The sequence below is a fragment of the Eucalyptus grandis genome, chromosome 3, assembly GCF_016545825.1.
Source record: "Eucalyptus grandis isolate ANBG69807.140 chromosome 3, ASM1654582v1, whole genome shotgun sequence".
In the NCBI taxonomy this organism is placed as follows: domain Eukaryota; kingdom Viridiplantae; phylum Streptophyta; class Magnoliopsida; order Myrtales; family Myrtaceae; genus Eucalyptus; species Eucalyptus grandis.
The window spans coordinates 28,139,393-28,157,307 of NC_052614.1; the positions used below are offsets into that span (position 1 = coordinate 28,139,393).

The following is a 17,915-nucleotide window of genomic DNA, read 5'->3' on the forward strand; positions in this document are numbered from 1 at the left end:
CTTATGGCTTCTCCAATCGTTTGACGTGCAAGCACATTGTTATGACTATATAGGCTCACTTGATGAGAAATCGCACTCTTTTAAGGCTGATAGCATAGTATTGTAAGGAAAGGATGATCGAGACATGGATGAGATAAAAAAAACAGCTTATTCTCGTGCTCCCATCTACTTGTGTTCATTTGCAAAGAAATTAATCGATTTAGTTATGAATTTTTTTTATAACTTGTCAATATAATTCGTCCGATTAAATTTTGTTTAAAATCGCTAAAATAAACACCGGTCTTTCTATGTAGTAAGGCATGTGGACAATTTTTTTCTTTTTTCTTTTCTTCCCTTTTTCTTTTGTTGGAAATTGCGATTCATCTTCCAAATAATTTAGCATTCTCAAGAAGTGATTAATTAATATAATTTTGAAGAAAGTCTCGGGCGATGGACAGTTCGGGGAAACCTTGAAAATAAGTCAAGAATGGCTGCTGAAGAAAGGAAGATCGTGGGCTGTCAGAAGAAGCAAAGTTGAAAATGCAACTTGAAGTCAACTAGTGTGAACAAGGAAAGTGCAATCAAGCGTGCAGCTTGCAAACCAGACGATCCACTATAAATAGGATTGTAATTCAACCACGTGCGTGGGTTTTACCCCTCCACCAAAAAGCGTGTAGGGAGAAGAGCTTAGAACTCCGTATGATGACGCTCCTCCGCCATATCTACTTCAAACTATTATGTGGTATGCAATAAATTATCGACGTCTTATGAATCTTTCCTATCTCCCTCAATGTATCATACCTACTTCATTACTCTACATCAATTAGACCATACACATATCAAAACATGAACTATTATTGATATCAAAACCATGATTCTGCGCAATTAAAATTTCAGCACCTTCTTTTCTTTCTTTCATTTTTAATTGTGGCCGTGCCTAGATCACATGGTGGTGGCCATTGTTGCCGTGGGCGAAGCTGCATTGCCCAGATCTGGGCAAGGCTAGCCTCATTGGCCGTGGGCGAAGGTAGTTGATTTGAGTTGGTGGTGCCAGAGGTCGTGCTAGGCCCAACACAATCTTCAACGGGAGGAGAAGCACCCCACTCTCCTTCACATTCCAATGGCTCAAGCACATGGACATTGCCATCAGTAAGCCCTAGTGCAAACTGGTTAGGTTCGAATGGATGTGCTGCAATGACTAGTGGGTAGATTCTCAAGCTGCCAAATGCATTGGTGAGGAATGAATAACTTGCGAGACCATTGGAACTATGCGAATGAGACTCGCCATTTTCATAAAGGATAAGGTTAACTGAGCAGCAATAACCAACTTACCTGGGGTTTGGAAAGATATAAGCGGCAGGATTCACACGACATCTCAATCTGAGTGTTGAAGCAGTAAGAACACTGATGCTTCCATCTTCAAAGCTCACATAAACTGATTGGCCATCGCATGAATATGTAGCATCTGTGATTGGACCACAAGCTTCTCGAGAAACCTACTAGTTGTGATGAACAAAGAATAAAAAAAAAGTACATTTGGCACGAAGCAACTCATCCTGCCTAATATTTCGCTAATTTTTATGCAAGCAGGATGAGATAAGAGATTGGTTTGTGCACAAAAAAAAAAAAAAAATCTTCAATACCTGCTGGAGGCATTCTAGATTGGGAGCTTCATATGTGGCGATTTGTGTTTCATGAACCACTAGTAGATGTATCTGATCCACGTGAAATTGAACACGAGTATCAGTAAGAGGAGTTGTACCTTGTCCAGTCGGCATCCGCAGAAACCTACTGACCTGCTTCTCCCATCCATCAGTGCTCCACACACACAACTACAGTGATGATAGACATTCGTCAAAGGGGACATCTACATTGATGCACGAATGAAAAAATAAGATTCTACTTCGTGTTCTTATATCAGAATTACACCGATCATCTGTTATGAGGAACGACAGGACATCTTCGTCTTTCGTACTTAATGGGATGGGATAAATTTGTCAACACAAAAGACAGTTTTATGGAAGGACTTATTCTGCCGTTAAAGGATGCCTTCATGACCTGAGGTATTCTGGGGATATAAGCATCAATTTATCCAGAGGGAACATCATCCCATATTTCGGAGCACTTTAAACTACTTTACTATCTCTGCCCAAAACTTAGGCATGTTTACTTGGACATGAAGATGCAGCAGTGGTCTGGTACCTGAGAGTCAGTGCTAGAAGACACTAGAACATCTAATTCATTAGAGAAGGCAAGGCCTGTTATTCTTTTCTGATGTCCTCTTAGTATTGTCTTGACCTGAGAAAGTGAAATAGTCAATATCCATAACTTTGCTGCAGATAACAAGGTTAACTTTCAATGACTGCAGAAACAGGTCTCGCACCTCATCAACTTGAACATTGTAAATTTGAATAGAGGAGTCCTCCATTCCTATTGCAATAATGTTATTGTCTTGAGGATGGAACGCTAGAAATGTTGCTGCTGGTGGTGGGGGCATAAATGTTGTCATTGTCTGTATATCCACAAGCAGGACAGTATTACTAACAAGTTTTTAGTAAAAAGTGGACATATGTGCCAAGAGGCATTTGCCTCAATGGCATCTCCCTTCTTCGGAATGGGAGAGAACAGTTCGACCACTACATCTCTGGATGGATGAAAAAAGCTCTTGCCTTCTTTTCTTTAATCAGTAAGAGCAAAAAGATCCCATTGGAGACAAAGAAAAGCCCTTGTCTCACTCACATGTCAAAAAAGGACATATGCTGCACTTGTGACTCTACCACGCAATCCACATGAAAATCAGAGTGATTGCTTTCGTGGACCTCCTAACAAAAGAGGTCAATACTTTCTACTACACAAGAGACTCAATTAATTTTAGCTCCCATTATAATGAGAAAAGGAAATAGTGCATGCATATTCAGCACATAATCACTTTTGGCATCACTTTGACTTCACTCATCCACAAAGGGGTAGTTAATCATCCCGAGCCTTGTGGATAGTGCTACAAATAATCGACAAGAGGATGTGAACATGCTTTGGGAAAATATTCACCTTAAAATTCATTATATTGAACAAAGAGATCTTCCCCCCCGATGCTGAAATTACATAAGAATCGTTCTTTGACAGTGCAAAGCATGGAACTGTGTCTTCAGGATTTGTATCACTTGTGTCATTGGTCATCAAATTCCCACCAGGAGGATGCCATAACTGTGGTACTACACTAGTTGTAGCCTGCGAAGAAGAATTAATGTAGTTAACAATGCGCTAAAGCATAAAATAGCTTTGCCAAATTCAAAAAAAAAAAAAAAAAAAAAAAAATGATCCCTTACCGTGCCTGTTAAGTTCTGATCACTTTTTCGCCATGTCCAGAGCTGGTGTACAGCATTCGATGATAAAGCCAGAATGGCAAGACCTGAGTTTGTATATATTAACCTGGAGACCTGTTTCATTTATCAACTTCAGTGGCGACAGTTAAATGTAATACTCAAAGTGAAAAAGAAAGAGCCTAAAAAAGGGGGCATTGAATGATGGATGCAGAAATTAATGCAAAGAGAGTCGGTGATGCACGGGTTCAACTTGATGTTTATCCAACAGTGTCTGAGTGCATAAGCATATGTACATACCGTATGTTTACATATAAACAGAGCATAACTATAGAACCCCGTTGAAAAAGTCACCAAAACCCCGTTGAAACAGTCACCAAATAAATTCTGACAAAAAGTAGAACCTTGACTTAAACCGTCTAGCTGCATAAACAGAACGAAGAGAACTCTGTGCAGTCTACGTGCAAAAATACAGGGCCTTCACCCATGCTACTCTTTCTGGGAATACCTATCCTTTTGCCTCAACTGTTTGTATATTACGACTTTATTAATTTTCCTGAAAATATTTTTTCAAAAAAACATTTTCCAGCATTTAGTTCGTTCAAGAAAATGAGTCAAAGGAAAAATGTTTTTTTAATCAATGGAAAAACTATGTTTAAATTCAGGAATATGATTTTTCCATTAAAAAATCGCAAATCATTTTCCAAAATATGATTACGTATCGGCGTTTCGACTTGAAACTCCACACTTGGATGTGGAAACCCCAACGTAATATAAGATTGGATCTCCGGTACCCGGAACCAGGTCCATCGAGGCTAGGCCTAAGACCTCAATGCCAGTGCCTGGGTCCTTAGCGCCCGCATCCACCAAGGCCCAACTCGAGGCCTTGGTGCTTGTGCGCAATGCCCTGGCACTCAGCTTGGGTCCACAAAGGCCATGCCTGGGTCCAATGCTCGAGCTTGGGTATACTGCACTCGAGCCTCAGTCAACAAAGGCCGTGCTCGAATCCTTGGCACTTCGACTCAAGTCCAAGTGCCCGAGCCCGGGTCTATCTAGACCAAGGCTCGCGACCTCAGGTGCCTGTGCTAGAGTCAATAAAGGCCAAGCCCAGGACCCTAGTACTCGTGCTCAGTTCATCAAGGTTGAGCTCAATACTCGACACTCCCGCCCTAGTCCACAAGGTCACGCCCAAGACCTAGGTGCTTGTGGTCCAGTTCCCAGCGCCAATCCCCAACGCCGGAGTTGGGGTCCGAAGGCGGACTTGGGACCCTAGTGCCTATAGCTAGTTCCCTTACTACCCATCCACAAGTTACTAGCACCCTATATGTCTATTTAGGAATATTAAATCAGATTTTCCATATCAAACAATGGAAAATTGTTTTTAATTCATCTTCAATTTTTAGGCAAACACTGGAAAATGTTGTCATTTTCCTGGGAAATGATTCTTAAGAAAACATTTACGAGAAATGTCACATTTTCTGTAAAACAGAATCTTAAATTCGGCAAGTAAATTTCCACTCAAAGTTTCTAGAAATTGGCAAGCTCAAAATAGCTGAATCCACAAGCTTGATATACTTCGCTTGCCATGTTCAAAGCAAAATTCATCTTGTGAAGAATCTGTGCCTTTTACTACACGTAACTGCCTAAGAGTCCACATAATAATCCATCTCACTGGACTCCAAGCAGAGGCTAAAAAAGTCTCCTTATGCGAATATACTACTACATTCTAAGTCAGGCAGCATTCATCCCCCTGTTCATCCTCATCATAAAATTCATAACGTCCACAGCCAACAAAACTCCAGCACAATTGCCGCTCCATATTCACAGATTTATTAATGTTGATCTATTCATTTCCTATTGTATGGTTGAAACAAGCATAACTATAAAAGGCCAAATGAAGAGATGACAAAGTTCTTCAAGTGTTGAGATTTAAAAGATTTATCATTGGACCACTTGGGGATGAAACTAACAAAGCAAGTGCATTCAATGCGACCTATTCAAATTGGCGCCTATGTAGCAGAAACATGGCAGACAAATATGAAAAAGAAATGCTGCATAAGAACATCTTGAGTTAGCAATCATTTGTACCCTCTTAGCTGTTAAGATATCACGCAACCTTATGGACCGACATTGTGATGGTTCATCGATTTCTTTCAGTTTCCAAATCTGTGATTTGTCTCCTGACTCATAAGTAATTCTGGGCTTCGCATCCTCCATGCTCTCATTGTTCTGTAGAGCTCAAAAAAGGATGTCATTGGAACATGTCCAACGAACGTGCACATACAAATGCAATTACTACATCATTCAAGTAACATAGGAAGCAAAAAATAAAGCTCCTTAAAAAAATTTGACTTTCTGAGGCAGTGTTGATACTAACCATACCAACCATTGCTGCCACTGGAGCACCTCTATCATCCGGTCTTGTCCCAACAGTAGCATTACCAAAATGAAATGTTGTGATTGGCGGTGGCTGCATAAGATTCAAGACATTAGCAACCTCATCTCTGCAAAGTTAGTGTACCCTGAGGCCGTAATATCTACACTCTGTGGCATCCTTCGAAACTTGAATCAAGCGTGGTGAAGGAAAGCCAGCTCAGCATCTAATGCTTAAAGTTTAACAGGGAGGGACATGACCTGCACTACCTTCGGGGTTGATCTGAACTGGTTGCACCCGACAAGAGGAAAAGTACCCCACTTTCCTTCACATTCCAATGGCTCAAGAATATAGACGCTGCCATCAGTAAGCCCTAGTGCAAACTGGTTAGGTTCAGATGGATGTGCTGCAATGACTAGCGGGTAGACTCTCAAGCTGCCAAATACATCAGTGAGGAATGAATGACTTGTGAGACAATTGGAACTTTGCAAATGAGACTTGCCATTTTCATAAAGGAATGAGGTTAACTGAGCAGCAATAACCAACTTACCTGGGGTTTGGAGGGATATAAGCAGTAGGATTTATACGACATCTCAATCTGAGTGTAGAAGCAGTAAAAACACCGATGCTTCCATCTTCAAAGCTCACATATATTGATTGGCCATTGCATGAATATGTAGCATCTGTGATTGGAGCGCTAGCTTCTCGAGTAACCCACTAGTTGCAATGAACAACAAATCAAAAAAAGTACATTTAATTTTTATGCAGTCAGGATGAGATAAGGCACAAAGCAACTCATACTACCTAATATTTCAACAATAGAGTGGCAGCAAGGGAGCACAAGGGAACAAAGAGAAAACTAATTTTTATGCAATCAGCAATGAGATGAAGGAGATTGGTTTCCTTCTCTTAGATACTGCACAACAAAAAAATATCTTGACTTCTCTGGCTAATCTTCAATACCTGCCGGAGGCATTTTAGTTTAGTAGCTTCATATGTGGCGATCTGTGTTTGATGAACCACCAGCAGATGTACTTGATCCACATGAAATTGAACACGAGTATCAGCAAGAGGAGCCGCTCCTCGCCCATTCGGCATCTGCAGAAACTTACTAGCCTGCTTCTCCCATCCATCAGTGCTCCAAACACACAACTGCAATGATGATAGACAATCATCAAAAGGGATATCAACAGCATTGTGTTTCTATATCAGAATCACATCGTTTGTCTGTTGTAAGCAACAGCAGGACATCATAGCTTCTTTTTTCGTACTTAATGGGATGGGATTAATTTGTCAACACAAAAGATGAAGTTTTCTGGAAGGATTTATTCTACCGGTAAAGGATGCCTTCAATTCATGACCTATGCTGAGGACATAAGCATCAATAAATCCAGAGAGTGAACATCAACCCTTTTCTGGGGGCACTATAAACTACATTGCTCTCCACCCAAAACTTAGGCATGTTTACTTGGAAAGTAAGATGCAGTAGTAGTGTGGTACCAGAGAGTCAGCGCCAGAAGACGCGAGAACATTCAAGACATGAGAGAAGGCAAGGCTCGTAATTCTTTTCTGATGCCCTCTTAGTGTTGCCATGAGCTGAGAAAGTGAAACAGTCAATATCCATAACTTTCTTGTAGATAACAAGTTAACTTTCAACAACAATGAAAACAGGTCTCACCTCATCAATTCGCACATTGTAGATTTGAATAGAGGAGTCCTCCATTCCTATTGCAATGATGTTATTATCTTGAGGATGGAACGCCAGAAATGTTGCTGCTGGTGGAGGCCCAAGTGTTGTGATTGTCTGGATATCGGCAGGCAGCATTGTATTAACAACTTTATAAGTAACAATGGGACCTATGTGCCAAGAGGCACTTGCCTCAATGGCATCTCCCTTCTTCGGAAAGGGGGAGAGAGAGCAAGTTCGACCATTAGATCTCTGGATGGATGAGAAAAGCTCGTGCTTTCTTTTATTTTATCATTACAAGCAAAATGATTCCATTGGAGATAGAGAAAAGCCCTTTTCTCACTTAGCAAGTAAAAAATTAGTAGTCCGATACCTGAGAGTCGGCGCCAGAAGACACGAGAACAGTTAAGGAAGTTGGGAAGGAAAAGCCTTTGATTATTCTCCGATGTCCTTTTAGTTTTGTCTTGACCTGAGAAAGTGAAACAGTCAATATCCATAACTCTGTTGCAAATAATAATAAGGTTAACTTTCAATGATGATGAAATCAGGTCTCACCTCATCCACTTGACCACTGTAAATTTGAATAGAGGAGTCGTCCATTCCTATTGCAATAATGTCACTGTTTGTTGGTGGGGGCATAATCGTTGTCATCACCTGGATATCAGCAGGTAGGATAGTATTAAGCAATTTTATAAGTAACAGTGGGACATATGTGCCAAGAGGCACTTGTCTCAATGGCATCTCCCCTTCCCAAGAAAGGGAGAGAGCAAGTTCGATCATTAGATCTTTGGATGGGTGAAAAAAGCTCGTCTTTTTTTCTTTAATTAGTGAGAGCAAAAAGATTCCATTGAAGATAGAGTAAAGCCCTTGTCTCACTTAGCAAGTAAAAAGGACATATGCTGCACTTCTGACCAAATAATCCACATGAAAATCGGAGCAATTGCTTTCATGGACCTCCTAACTATAGAGTTCAATACTTTTGTACATAATAGAATCAATTAATTTTAGGACCCATAAAAATGTGAAAAGGAAATAGTGCATGCATATTCAGCACAAAGGGGTATTTCATCATCTCGTGCCTTGTGGATAGTGCTACAAAAAACAGACAAAGGATGTAAACATGCCTTTGGGAAAATATTCACCTTAAAAGTCATCATATTGAACAAAGAGATCTTCCCCCCTGATGCTGATATTAGATAAGAATCATTCTTTGACAGTGCAAAGCACGGAACTGCGTCTTCAGGATTTGTATCACTTATGTCATTGGTCATCAAAATCCCACTAGGAGGTTGCCATAACTGTGGTACTACGCTAGTTGTAGCCTGGAAAGAAGAATTAATGTAGTTTTTTTTTTTTTTGGAAGCCGAATTGATGTAGCTATCAATGCCCCAAACTATAAAATAGCTTGCCAATTTCAAGAAGGAAAAAAAGATTCCTTACCCTGCCTGTTAAGTTCCGATCACTTCTTTGCCATTTCCAGAGCTTGTGTACAGCATTCGATGATAAAGCCAGAATGGCAAGACCTGAGTTTGTATAGATTAATCTCGAGACCTGCTTCATTTTATTAGCTTCAGTATTGACAGTTAAATGTAAGACCCAAAGTTAAAAGAAAATGCAAAAGAAAGAGCCCAAAGAACTGGGCACTAAATGATAGATGCAGAAATTTATGCAAAGAGACACTCGGTGACGCCGCCTGCATATTTATCAGCATAGGGGCGCGTGCACGTACTGTATATTTTTTACATATGAACAGAGCATACAATACCCATGACATCAAAACCCAGTTGAGACAATCACATAGAACCTCGACTTGAACCGTCTAGCTGTATCCCCATAGAACTAAGAGAACTCTGTAAGGTCTCCGTGCAAAAATACAGTGCCTTCACCATGCTATTCTTTCTGGGAATATCTAACGTTTGGCCTCTTGTGTTCGTGAATTTAGATTCAGCAGGTCAATTTCCACTCAAAGTTTCCGGGAGTTGACAAGCTCAAAATAGCTTAATTCACAAGCTTAGCATTCCGACAAGCATCAAAGTGGTGCGCAATGATATACTTTGCCTGCCATATATAAAGCCAAATTCATCTCGTGAAGAATCTGTGCCTTTTACCAATGTAACCGCATGAGAGTCCACAGAACAATCCATCTCATTAGATTTCAAGCAAAGGCTAAAAAAGTCTAGTTATTCAATTATACCACTACATTCTAAATCAGGAATCATCCGTTATCATAAAATTCATGACCTCCACAGCCAACAAAACTCAAGCACAATTGCCACACCATAATCACAGATTCATTAATGTTGATCTTATCCTTTTCTATTTGTATAGTTGAAACAATCAGTTAACAATAAAAGGCCAAATGAAGAGATGACAAAGTCCTTCAAGTGTTGAGGTTTAAGAGATAAATAATTGGACCACATGTGAATGAAACTAATAAAGCAAGTGCATTAAATGCAACCCCTATTCAAATTTGTGCTTATCTAGTAGAAACATGACAGATTAATGTGGAAAAGAAATGCTGCATAAGAACATGCTAATTTGGCAATCATTTGTACCCTCGTAGCCGTAGAGTTATCAGGCAGCCTTATGGACCGGCATTGTAATGGTTCATTGATTTCTGTCAGTTTCCAAATTCGTGATTTGTCTCCTGACTCATCAGCAATTCTGGGCTTCACATCGGCCATGCTCTCACTGTCCTGTAGAGCTCAAAAGAGAGGATGTCATTGAAAGACGTCCAATAAACATGCACATACAAATGCAATTATCGCATCATTTAAGTAATAGTAAGCAACAAATAAAGCTCCTTAAAAAAATTTAACGACCTAATGCATTAATGATACCACTTGCCATCCCTACCATTGCTGCCCGATGGTTTTCTAGTTTATCTGCTAGTTTGTGTAGATGTGTGCGGAAAGGGGAAGATATTAGGTGGTTTCAAAGCGCCGCAACAGCTGATGGGGCGAGCATTTTTTCCTTGATATCCACTTAAAAAAATTTACATGTCTTGAATTAAATTAAAAAATATTGATGTGGAGTTTCTTTGTGTGGTGGAATTGTTTCCTCTAGCTTCATCTTCCTCGTTCGTCCAAAGCCAGCCACTTGACCTCGGACGAGCTGGCATGGCCGATGATGCGTCGGTGACGCTGCTGGCTCTTCAGATCTGGCCGACCATGGCCATCGGCGTCACTCGTCGAGTGACGCCACTGGCTCTCCAAATTTGGCCGTCCATGGCCGTCGGCGTCACTCGCGAACCTTGCTCCGCCATGGCCGGTGACGCTGTTGGCTCTCCAGATCTGGCCGTCCATGGTCGTCGGCGTGGCTCATCCCGGTGATGCTGTTGAAAAGTTGGAAAAGATGTTTCTTTTTCTTATTGTTCCCCACCATTCTTTGCTTCTTCTCTTTTCTTTTTTTTTTTGTCTCCTTTCTTGTTACACGCTCTGTCCATGGCCGTCTGCAACTTTTAACGCCGTCTCTTAAGGCGACCTCTAACGGCGGTCATCGCTGCAGCTCGAGGTCATGTCACGACCTTCGCCACGGCCAGATCTGGACGCTCGGCCTCCATTGCCATTGAGCCTCTAGATCTGGAGGTGATGGCCTTCTATGGCTGCCAAGCTCGACGTTGTGACCGAGATCTCGGCGGCTTCTCGGCGGTCATGGAGGAGCCGCCGAGCTCGAACCGTTTTTAAGGCAGACGATATCTGGCGTAGAGTCGAGGTCGACCAGATTCGGAGGCGGCCATGGATCAGCTTGAAGCAAGTGAAGGTGGACTAGATCTGGTGCGGCGCCGAGGTGACGACTCAGCTAGATTTGAAGCTTGGCCTACGGAGCGGTGGTGTTCAAGGGTGGCAGCCGGCTAGTCCGAGGTCCATGGCCGGTGGATCATCAAAGGAATTTTATTTTTAATTCAAAATCCACAGAGATGTGTTAAAATATGACTGGATGGATGTGAGGAAAAAATGCTCCGCAAGTCAGCCGCTGCTGATGTAATAGAATAGGACAAGGATTTCTGAAAGTGGCAGCAAGGAGCACAAGGATATTTAAAAAGAAAAAGAAAAAGAAGAAGGCTTTTATTATCCAATGCATCATACAAACGAAGGTAGAGAGGTTTATTTTAGTTGGTGTATTATGGGCGCGAACGATTTTTGACTATTTTTTAATTCAAATAATAATTTCTAATCACAAATAAATTTTTCTATTTTTAATCCATGAACGAGAAATTGAGCAAAGATAATTTCTAGGCGGTGACTATCAATTGGTGGAGAGCGACGGGCTTAGGAGGTGGTTGGCAGTGACGGTGGTCACATATGACAAAAGCAAGTAATGAGAAAAAAATTTATTTTTGTTTTTGTTCTAGAAATGTAAAAAAAAAAATTATATATATTTTCTAAATCTATTTATTAACTAAAAATTTGTTCAAAAATATAAAAAAAATAAAATTACATTATCAAATAATTTTCATTTCAAATCTGTTTTTAAGAATAAAAAAAGAAAAAAAAAATAGACCCAAATGTGTTTGCTTTTGGACGACCCTAAGCCTTTTCATAAGATTACATCAGCGGCTAAGACATGCAAAAATATTTGCTTGGGTCAGAGATATTTTTAAGGCAAGTGTCTCTGCCACATTGCAGAGATAATTTTTATGGATTTTTCTACACAAAACTTTAGATAATCCTGCATTTTTGCCAGATTTTTTTTTTTTTTTGGATTTTTCTAGACTTCTCTACCAAATGCACATCTAGAAATTGGATCAAACATTTTAATTCTGCCATTGAACCCCTCTATTACCTAGGTTTGCCCCAACAATAGCATTACCAGAACTAAATATCACAATTGTTGGTGGCAGTACAAGATTGATGACATTTAGCGAGCTCCTCTCTATGAAGTTAGTGTGAGCTTGAAAAAGCTTACCTTCATAAGAGGTCCCAGAGTGATTCTAGAAGCATCAAAAGGCCAATTGTCCATTGTCCTTAGCAGCCTAATCCCATCAGCATTTGCTAAAATTTTGATACTATTGTCACTTGTTGAGACTGCTAATAGAATTCCTTCCTTGTTAAATCTAATACAAGGTGAAGCCTGCAAATTTAAAGAGTGAGTTTAATGGAAAGGTTCAGCTAATTCAATCAGATTAAATTAACAATAATGAATTACCGGCAATCCACCGTCAGCATCAGTACTTGTCAAAATATTGTTATTGTCCATATCCCAAAATTTGACCATGGACTCGTCTCCAGCAGCCAAAAATCTGTTTTTAGCGGTATCAAATTGCACAAACCCACCAGATCTCTTTCCAAGTCCATGATAGGTACGCTTGATAGCCCCTTCACTTTCATTCCATTCAACCAAGTATGACTCTCCTTCTTTATTGGTTCCACATGAGAACAACCTATAGCCAAATAAAATTGCTAAAATAGGTTATTTCAATCAGAAAGAATGACACGGGATAAAATCAAGCTTGAAATGCAATGCTGGTGGTCTTGAACCTTATTCCATCAGCACTGCATGCCATCTTGGTAAAAGAGTGACCTGGTGCATCCCAATCAACTCTTGACCCCACGTTGTCATAAAACCAAGCCTTAATTTTCCCATCCGTTGCTGTTGAGAAGATGAACTACACAATAAAACAATCCTACAATCAATTCAATAACATGTCCAAGAGCACATCCACCTAAAACCCAAATAGATATCATAAAATATCCTCATAATAAAGTGTACACAATCATCGCCAATTGCTGCTCCACCCAGGCACAATAAACATCAATCTATTATTAATTTAACCAATCAAAACTGGAGGAGAAACTAAGGGAGAACAAATAATGGAAGCAAAGCAATTTTCCATTTGAACTTATTGCGAAAACCTTTACCCAGTTGTCCATGCTCAGTAGCATCGCCTGAAATAATCAAATTTGCAATTTAATCTTTGGACCATGTCACCATGTTTAACAAGCACATTCTAATCAAGACAGGTCAAAAGTCGGAAGACTTGCAAAATCCTTGAAATGAACAAGGTCCATTAGAACACATATTCACACTTCTCATACAAATTGAATCAAATTTTTTGACCTAACCGAGTTTTAGCAAAGAAAGTCCATTGAATGGTCAAGCGTACAGCCAATTGGCCATGCTTGCAGCGTGTCCTTGTTAGTACACGAAATAACCAGGTACCTGAATATTTTCTCTGTTGTGTGGACAAATGGAATATACAGGTGCTTCGTGACCCTCAAAAGTCTGTTGTTTAGCCCCAGTCACTGCATCCCATACCTACATAACTACTAACTTGGTTAAAAGGGATCAAACAACATAACATCGTAATGCTGAGGAAAACAATCAAAATATACCTTGATCAACCTGTCCTCTCCACAGGTCACAACACATAATTGTCCGTTTGGATATGAAAAGGCAAGATCATTAACACTTCCAACATGAGCCTCGAGCTGTATCAGACATTAGCTTAGAGTCAAAATCAAGTTGAACTCACATTTAGGTGGCAATTGTCAGCAGAACAGAGAAGCTTAATTTTTTTCTCCTTGTTTAGTAGCAAACCTCTAGATGGTTCCTTATGTCATCACCACCATGATATGAGTATATGTGCACCATGTGCTTGGAATAAGCAACACCTAAAGTGAAAACCACAAATCTTCAATAAAAGCAGCATATGGACACTTCTTCCTGAAAAATATTGCAATGAAGTCTGGTTCTTGGCGCTTTAGTTTTTTCATCAATTTGCAAGTATGTATTGCCCAATTTCTTAAGTTGATATACAAGTAGAAGTGACATATGTACATACCAAAAAGGATTCCATCAGGACTCCACATTACACGGTTAATGGATGTTGTATAGTCATTGGCCAGAGAAGCCTACAAAGAATTAAAATCCATAATCACATGTCCAAAAACAAGATGCCATGATTTTATTTAGAATTGAACTTCCATACCTGCAACGCCATTGAACATGTTCCCAAATCCCAAACCTTGAATTTTCTCAAAGCAATCCTCGCACCGCTGCCTACTTCCCATACCATAACATTGCCCGTATTTGTTCCCACTGAAAATTATTGAAGCAAAAATTTGAAGAATCATAGCCCATGGTTTAAAATAGCTGAAGCTAGTGTCAAAAGAACATCAAAAAGCAATCTTCCAAGCACCAAAGCACAAACTTATGGCCTCCAATGAGAACAAGTATATCCAACTAAAGAAAAGCACGGAACATGTTCTTCATAGAGTATGAAAGAAGTGCTAACCGAGCAGCAGAATTTGTTGCACTGGATGGAAATCCATACTCTTAACAAGTGAACCTTGACTTAGGGTAATGACTACATTTCCGGGCAAGTCATTTGAAGAATAAGAACTCTGACTGAGGCTTGGGCAGTTGTATGAGATAGGCAGAATGTTTGCCGGCAAATTATTCACCTAATAGGACGTCATAAAGATTACAAAACTAGTTAGTCCTTTAGAAAATTGATAAAAACCATGGCACTCAAAAGATGCAAAACTCGTATGAGAGCCCTATTTTACTAGCATACGCGAGCACAATGCCTGCGTGATGGGAGAAGATGCAATCAACACCTTCCCAGTCCACACTCCTCATTAATGCTACCAATATTGACACCGACTGTTTACATGACAATACCAAACACGAAAAACACAGACACAACCAAAATATGACACATCACCATACATTTAACTAGTTGGTTGAGAGATATTTACATGCTCTCATCTAATTCAATGGTTTGACATGTCTAATAGAAGTCATGATGAATTGACACAGTAACAAACACAATTAAGACAAGCAAACATAAATTGACAACCTTAGCCCTTTTGCTCATTTTTCTCTCCATCAGACTTTCTTGTAATCCTTCCAATCCTCAATTATTTCTTTAAGTTAACATCATGAAAGTTAAGGGTATCTAGAAACCTCAAAACTAAAAGTTTATCATTGTTGGGTGGTCTTGGGCTTATCTCACCCCAAAAGCTAGCTTAAAGGGTGAGGCTTTCCTTTACACTTATAAACTTACTACCTTCTCCTTCCACAACCGATGTGAAATAACCCCTACACTCCTGAAGATTCCCAATGCATGATCATATGCCGCAATAGCACCAAAGTGAGAGCGCTTTCAAAAGGTTTCATTCAATGGCATGCAAAGAAAGATAATTAAGAAAGAGAATCGCATAAGAATGGGCAATATATTCCAACTTAAGTTTATAATTCAGGAAAATTGAAAATCCCTACTTCCATGAACAAAAGACTTAAAATAGCGAGAAGTAAATGTAACAAGTCTGACGAGATCTAGTTACAAATGTTGAGAAAAGCATTCCATACATAACAAATAATCGATCACCCAATAAAATACTTCTCTTTATAGATAGAACCATCCTATAATTAATAAAGAACGATAAAGAAAAAGCAAGATGAAATAAGTACTTCATCCAAGATTCCAAAAGGTCTTGATCTCTTCAAACATGTTTAGAATCTGCTATTTGATAGTCCATGGCTGAGTTGTTGGCTGGAGGAGTCTTGGGACGCTTTAAGAGAACTGTATCACAAGACAAAAAGTAAATAGAATGCCCAACTAATAGGTTGAACTTTTGAAAATACAAAATCAAGATTCACAGCTTTTCTACAACGTTTTATAGAAAGGTTTGGGAGACATTCAAGCCAATTAGAAAGAGTGAGTTTCTTGAGAAAGTTTAGTTGGGATAGATTTAGTGATTGCGAGATTTGGTAGGTGATACCTAGAGCTAGTATGCGAGAGCGCAATTCTGATAGTTTTTGAAGCTTGTCTAAACCAAGATTGTTTGGTGAAACCAATTGGCCATTATTACTAGGTGACCCTTCCAGATTTTTCCATCCTGAAGCTCTGAACTCTTGGAGTTCTGCCAATATTCCCGGGTCATCAAGCAATTCTATTATGGGAGTTCCACTAATGTCCAATATCCTTAAGTTTTGCATATTCCCAATGCTTTTAGGTAATTCTTCAATGGCCGTAGATTTCAAATGCAGCTCAGTCAATGATGTCAACTTTCCGATCGAGTCTGGGATTTGTCTCAACGAGTGGCATCCCGACAATAACAACTGCTGTAGAGACACGAGGGAGCCTATAGAGTCTGGAAGTTGAGCAAGTTTATGGCATTCTGTTAGGTCAAGGCGAGACAGAGATGTTAAATTGCCTATTGAGTTGGGTATGCGGGCTAACGATTTGCAATAAGAGGCATCTAGAGTCTTGAGCTTCTTTAGAGATCCAATGGATTCAGGTAATTCTTCAATGGCCATAGATTTCAAATGCAGCTCGGTCAATGATGTCAACTTTCCGATCAAGTTTGGGATTTGTCTCAACGAGTGGCATTCCGACAATGACAACCATGATAGAGACACGAGAGAGCCTATGGAGTCTGGAAGTTGAGTAAGTTTTTGGCATCCTGTTAGGTCAAGGCAAGATAGAAATGTTGAATTGCCTATTGAGTTGGGTATGCAGGCTAACGATTTGCAACAAGAGGCATCTAGAGTCTTGAGCTCCTTGCAAAAACCAATGGATTCAGGTAATTTTTCAATGGCCGTAGATTGCAAATGCAGCTCAGTCAATGATGTCAACTTTCCGATCGAGCTCCGGGATTTGTCTCAACGAGTGGCATCCCGACAATAACAACCACTGTAGAGACACGAGGGAGCCTATAGAGTCTGGAAGTTGAGTAAGTTTATGGCATTCTGTTAGGTCAAGGCAAGACAGAGATGTTGAATTGCCTATTGAGTTGGGTATGCGGGCTAACGATTTGCAATAAGAGACATCTAGAGTCTTGAGCTCCTTCAAAGAACCAATGGATTTAGGTAATTCTTCAATGGCCGTAGCTTTCAAATGCAGCATAGTCAATGATGTCAACTTTCCAATCGAGTTTGGGATTTGTCTCAACGAGTGGCATCCCAACAATAACAAATGTTTTAGAGACACGAGGGAGCCTATAGAGTCTGGAAGTTGAGCAAGTTTATGGCATTCTCTTAGGTCAAGGCAAGACAAAGATGTTGAATTGCCTATTGAGTTGGGTAAGTGAGCTAACGATGCACAATAAGAGGCATCTAGAGTCTTGAGCTCCTTCAAAGAACCAATGGATTCAGGTAATTCTTCAATGGCCATAGATTTCAAATGCAGCTCTGTCAATGATGTCAACTTTCCGATCGAGTCTGGGATTTGTCTCAACGAGTGGCATCCCGACAATAACAACCGCGGTAGAGACACGAGGGAGCCTATAGAGTCCGGAAGTTGAGCAAGTTTATGGCATCCCGTTAGGTCAAGGCAAGACAAAGATGTTGAATTGCCTATTGAGTTGGGTATGCGGGCTAACGATTTGCAATAAGAGGCATCTAGAGTCTTGAGCTCCTTCAAAGAACCAATGGATTCAGGTAATTCTTCAATGGCCGTAAATTTCAAATGCAGCTCAATCAATGATGTCAACTTTCCAATCGAGTCTGGGATTTGTCTCAACGAGTGGCATCCCGACAATAACAACCACTGTAGAGACATGAGGGAGCCTATAGAGTTCGGAAGTTGAGCAAGTTTATGGCATTC

General features: G+C 40.1%; 1 protein-coding gene across 3 annotated transcripts; it reads right to left on the reverse strand.

Moving 5' to 3' along the window:
- Window positions 1-504: 504 nt before the first annotated feature.
- LOC104417069 (topless-related protein 4) lies at window positions 505-17,915 on the reverse strand. 3 transcript variants are annotated; one of them, XM_039310267.1, is made up of 19 exons: window positions 15,779-17,915; window positions 14,598-14,766; window positions 14,292-14,401; window positions 14,145-14,214; window positions 13,901-13,974; window positions 13,696-13,791; window positions 13,523-13,618; window positions 12,841-12,968; window positions 12,509-12,743; window positions 12,269-12,433; window positions 9,916-10,056; window positions 8,801-8,911; window positions 8,503-8,682; window positions 2,363-2,491; window positions 2,182-2,277; window positions 1,776-1,811; window positions 1,623-1,694; window positions 1,312-1,475; window positions 505-1,197 (listed from the first exon to the last, which is right to left on the reverse strand). In XM_039310267.1, the coding sequence occupies exons 2-19, from the start codon at window positions 14,632-14,634 to the stop codon at window positions 873-875; spliced, it is 2,265 nt and encodes a 754-aa protein (XP_039166201.1). In that variant the 5' UTR covers window positions 14,635-14,766; window positions 15,779-17,915; the 3' UTR covers window positions 505-872. The 3 variants fall into 3 exon arrangements, 2 of the variants coding, with proteins under 2 accessions (XP_039166201.1, XP_039166200.1); XM_039310266.1 differs by having other exon boundaries at window positions 1,623-1,811; window positions 14,328-14,401; XR_005549931.1 differs by lacking the exon at window positions 1,623-1,694 and having other exon boundaries at window positions 1,083-1,197; window positions 1,742-1,811; window positions 15,779-17,270.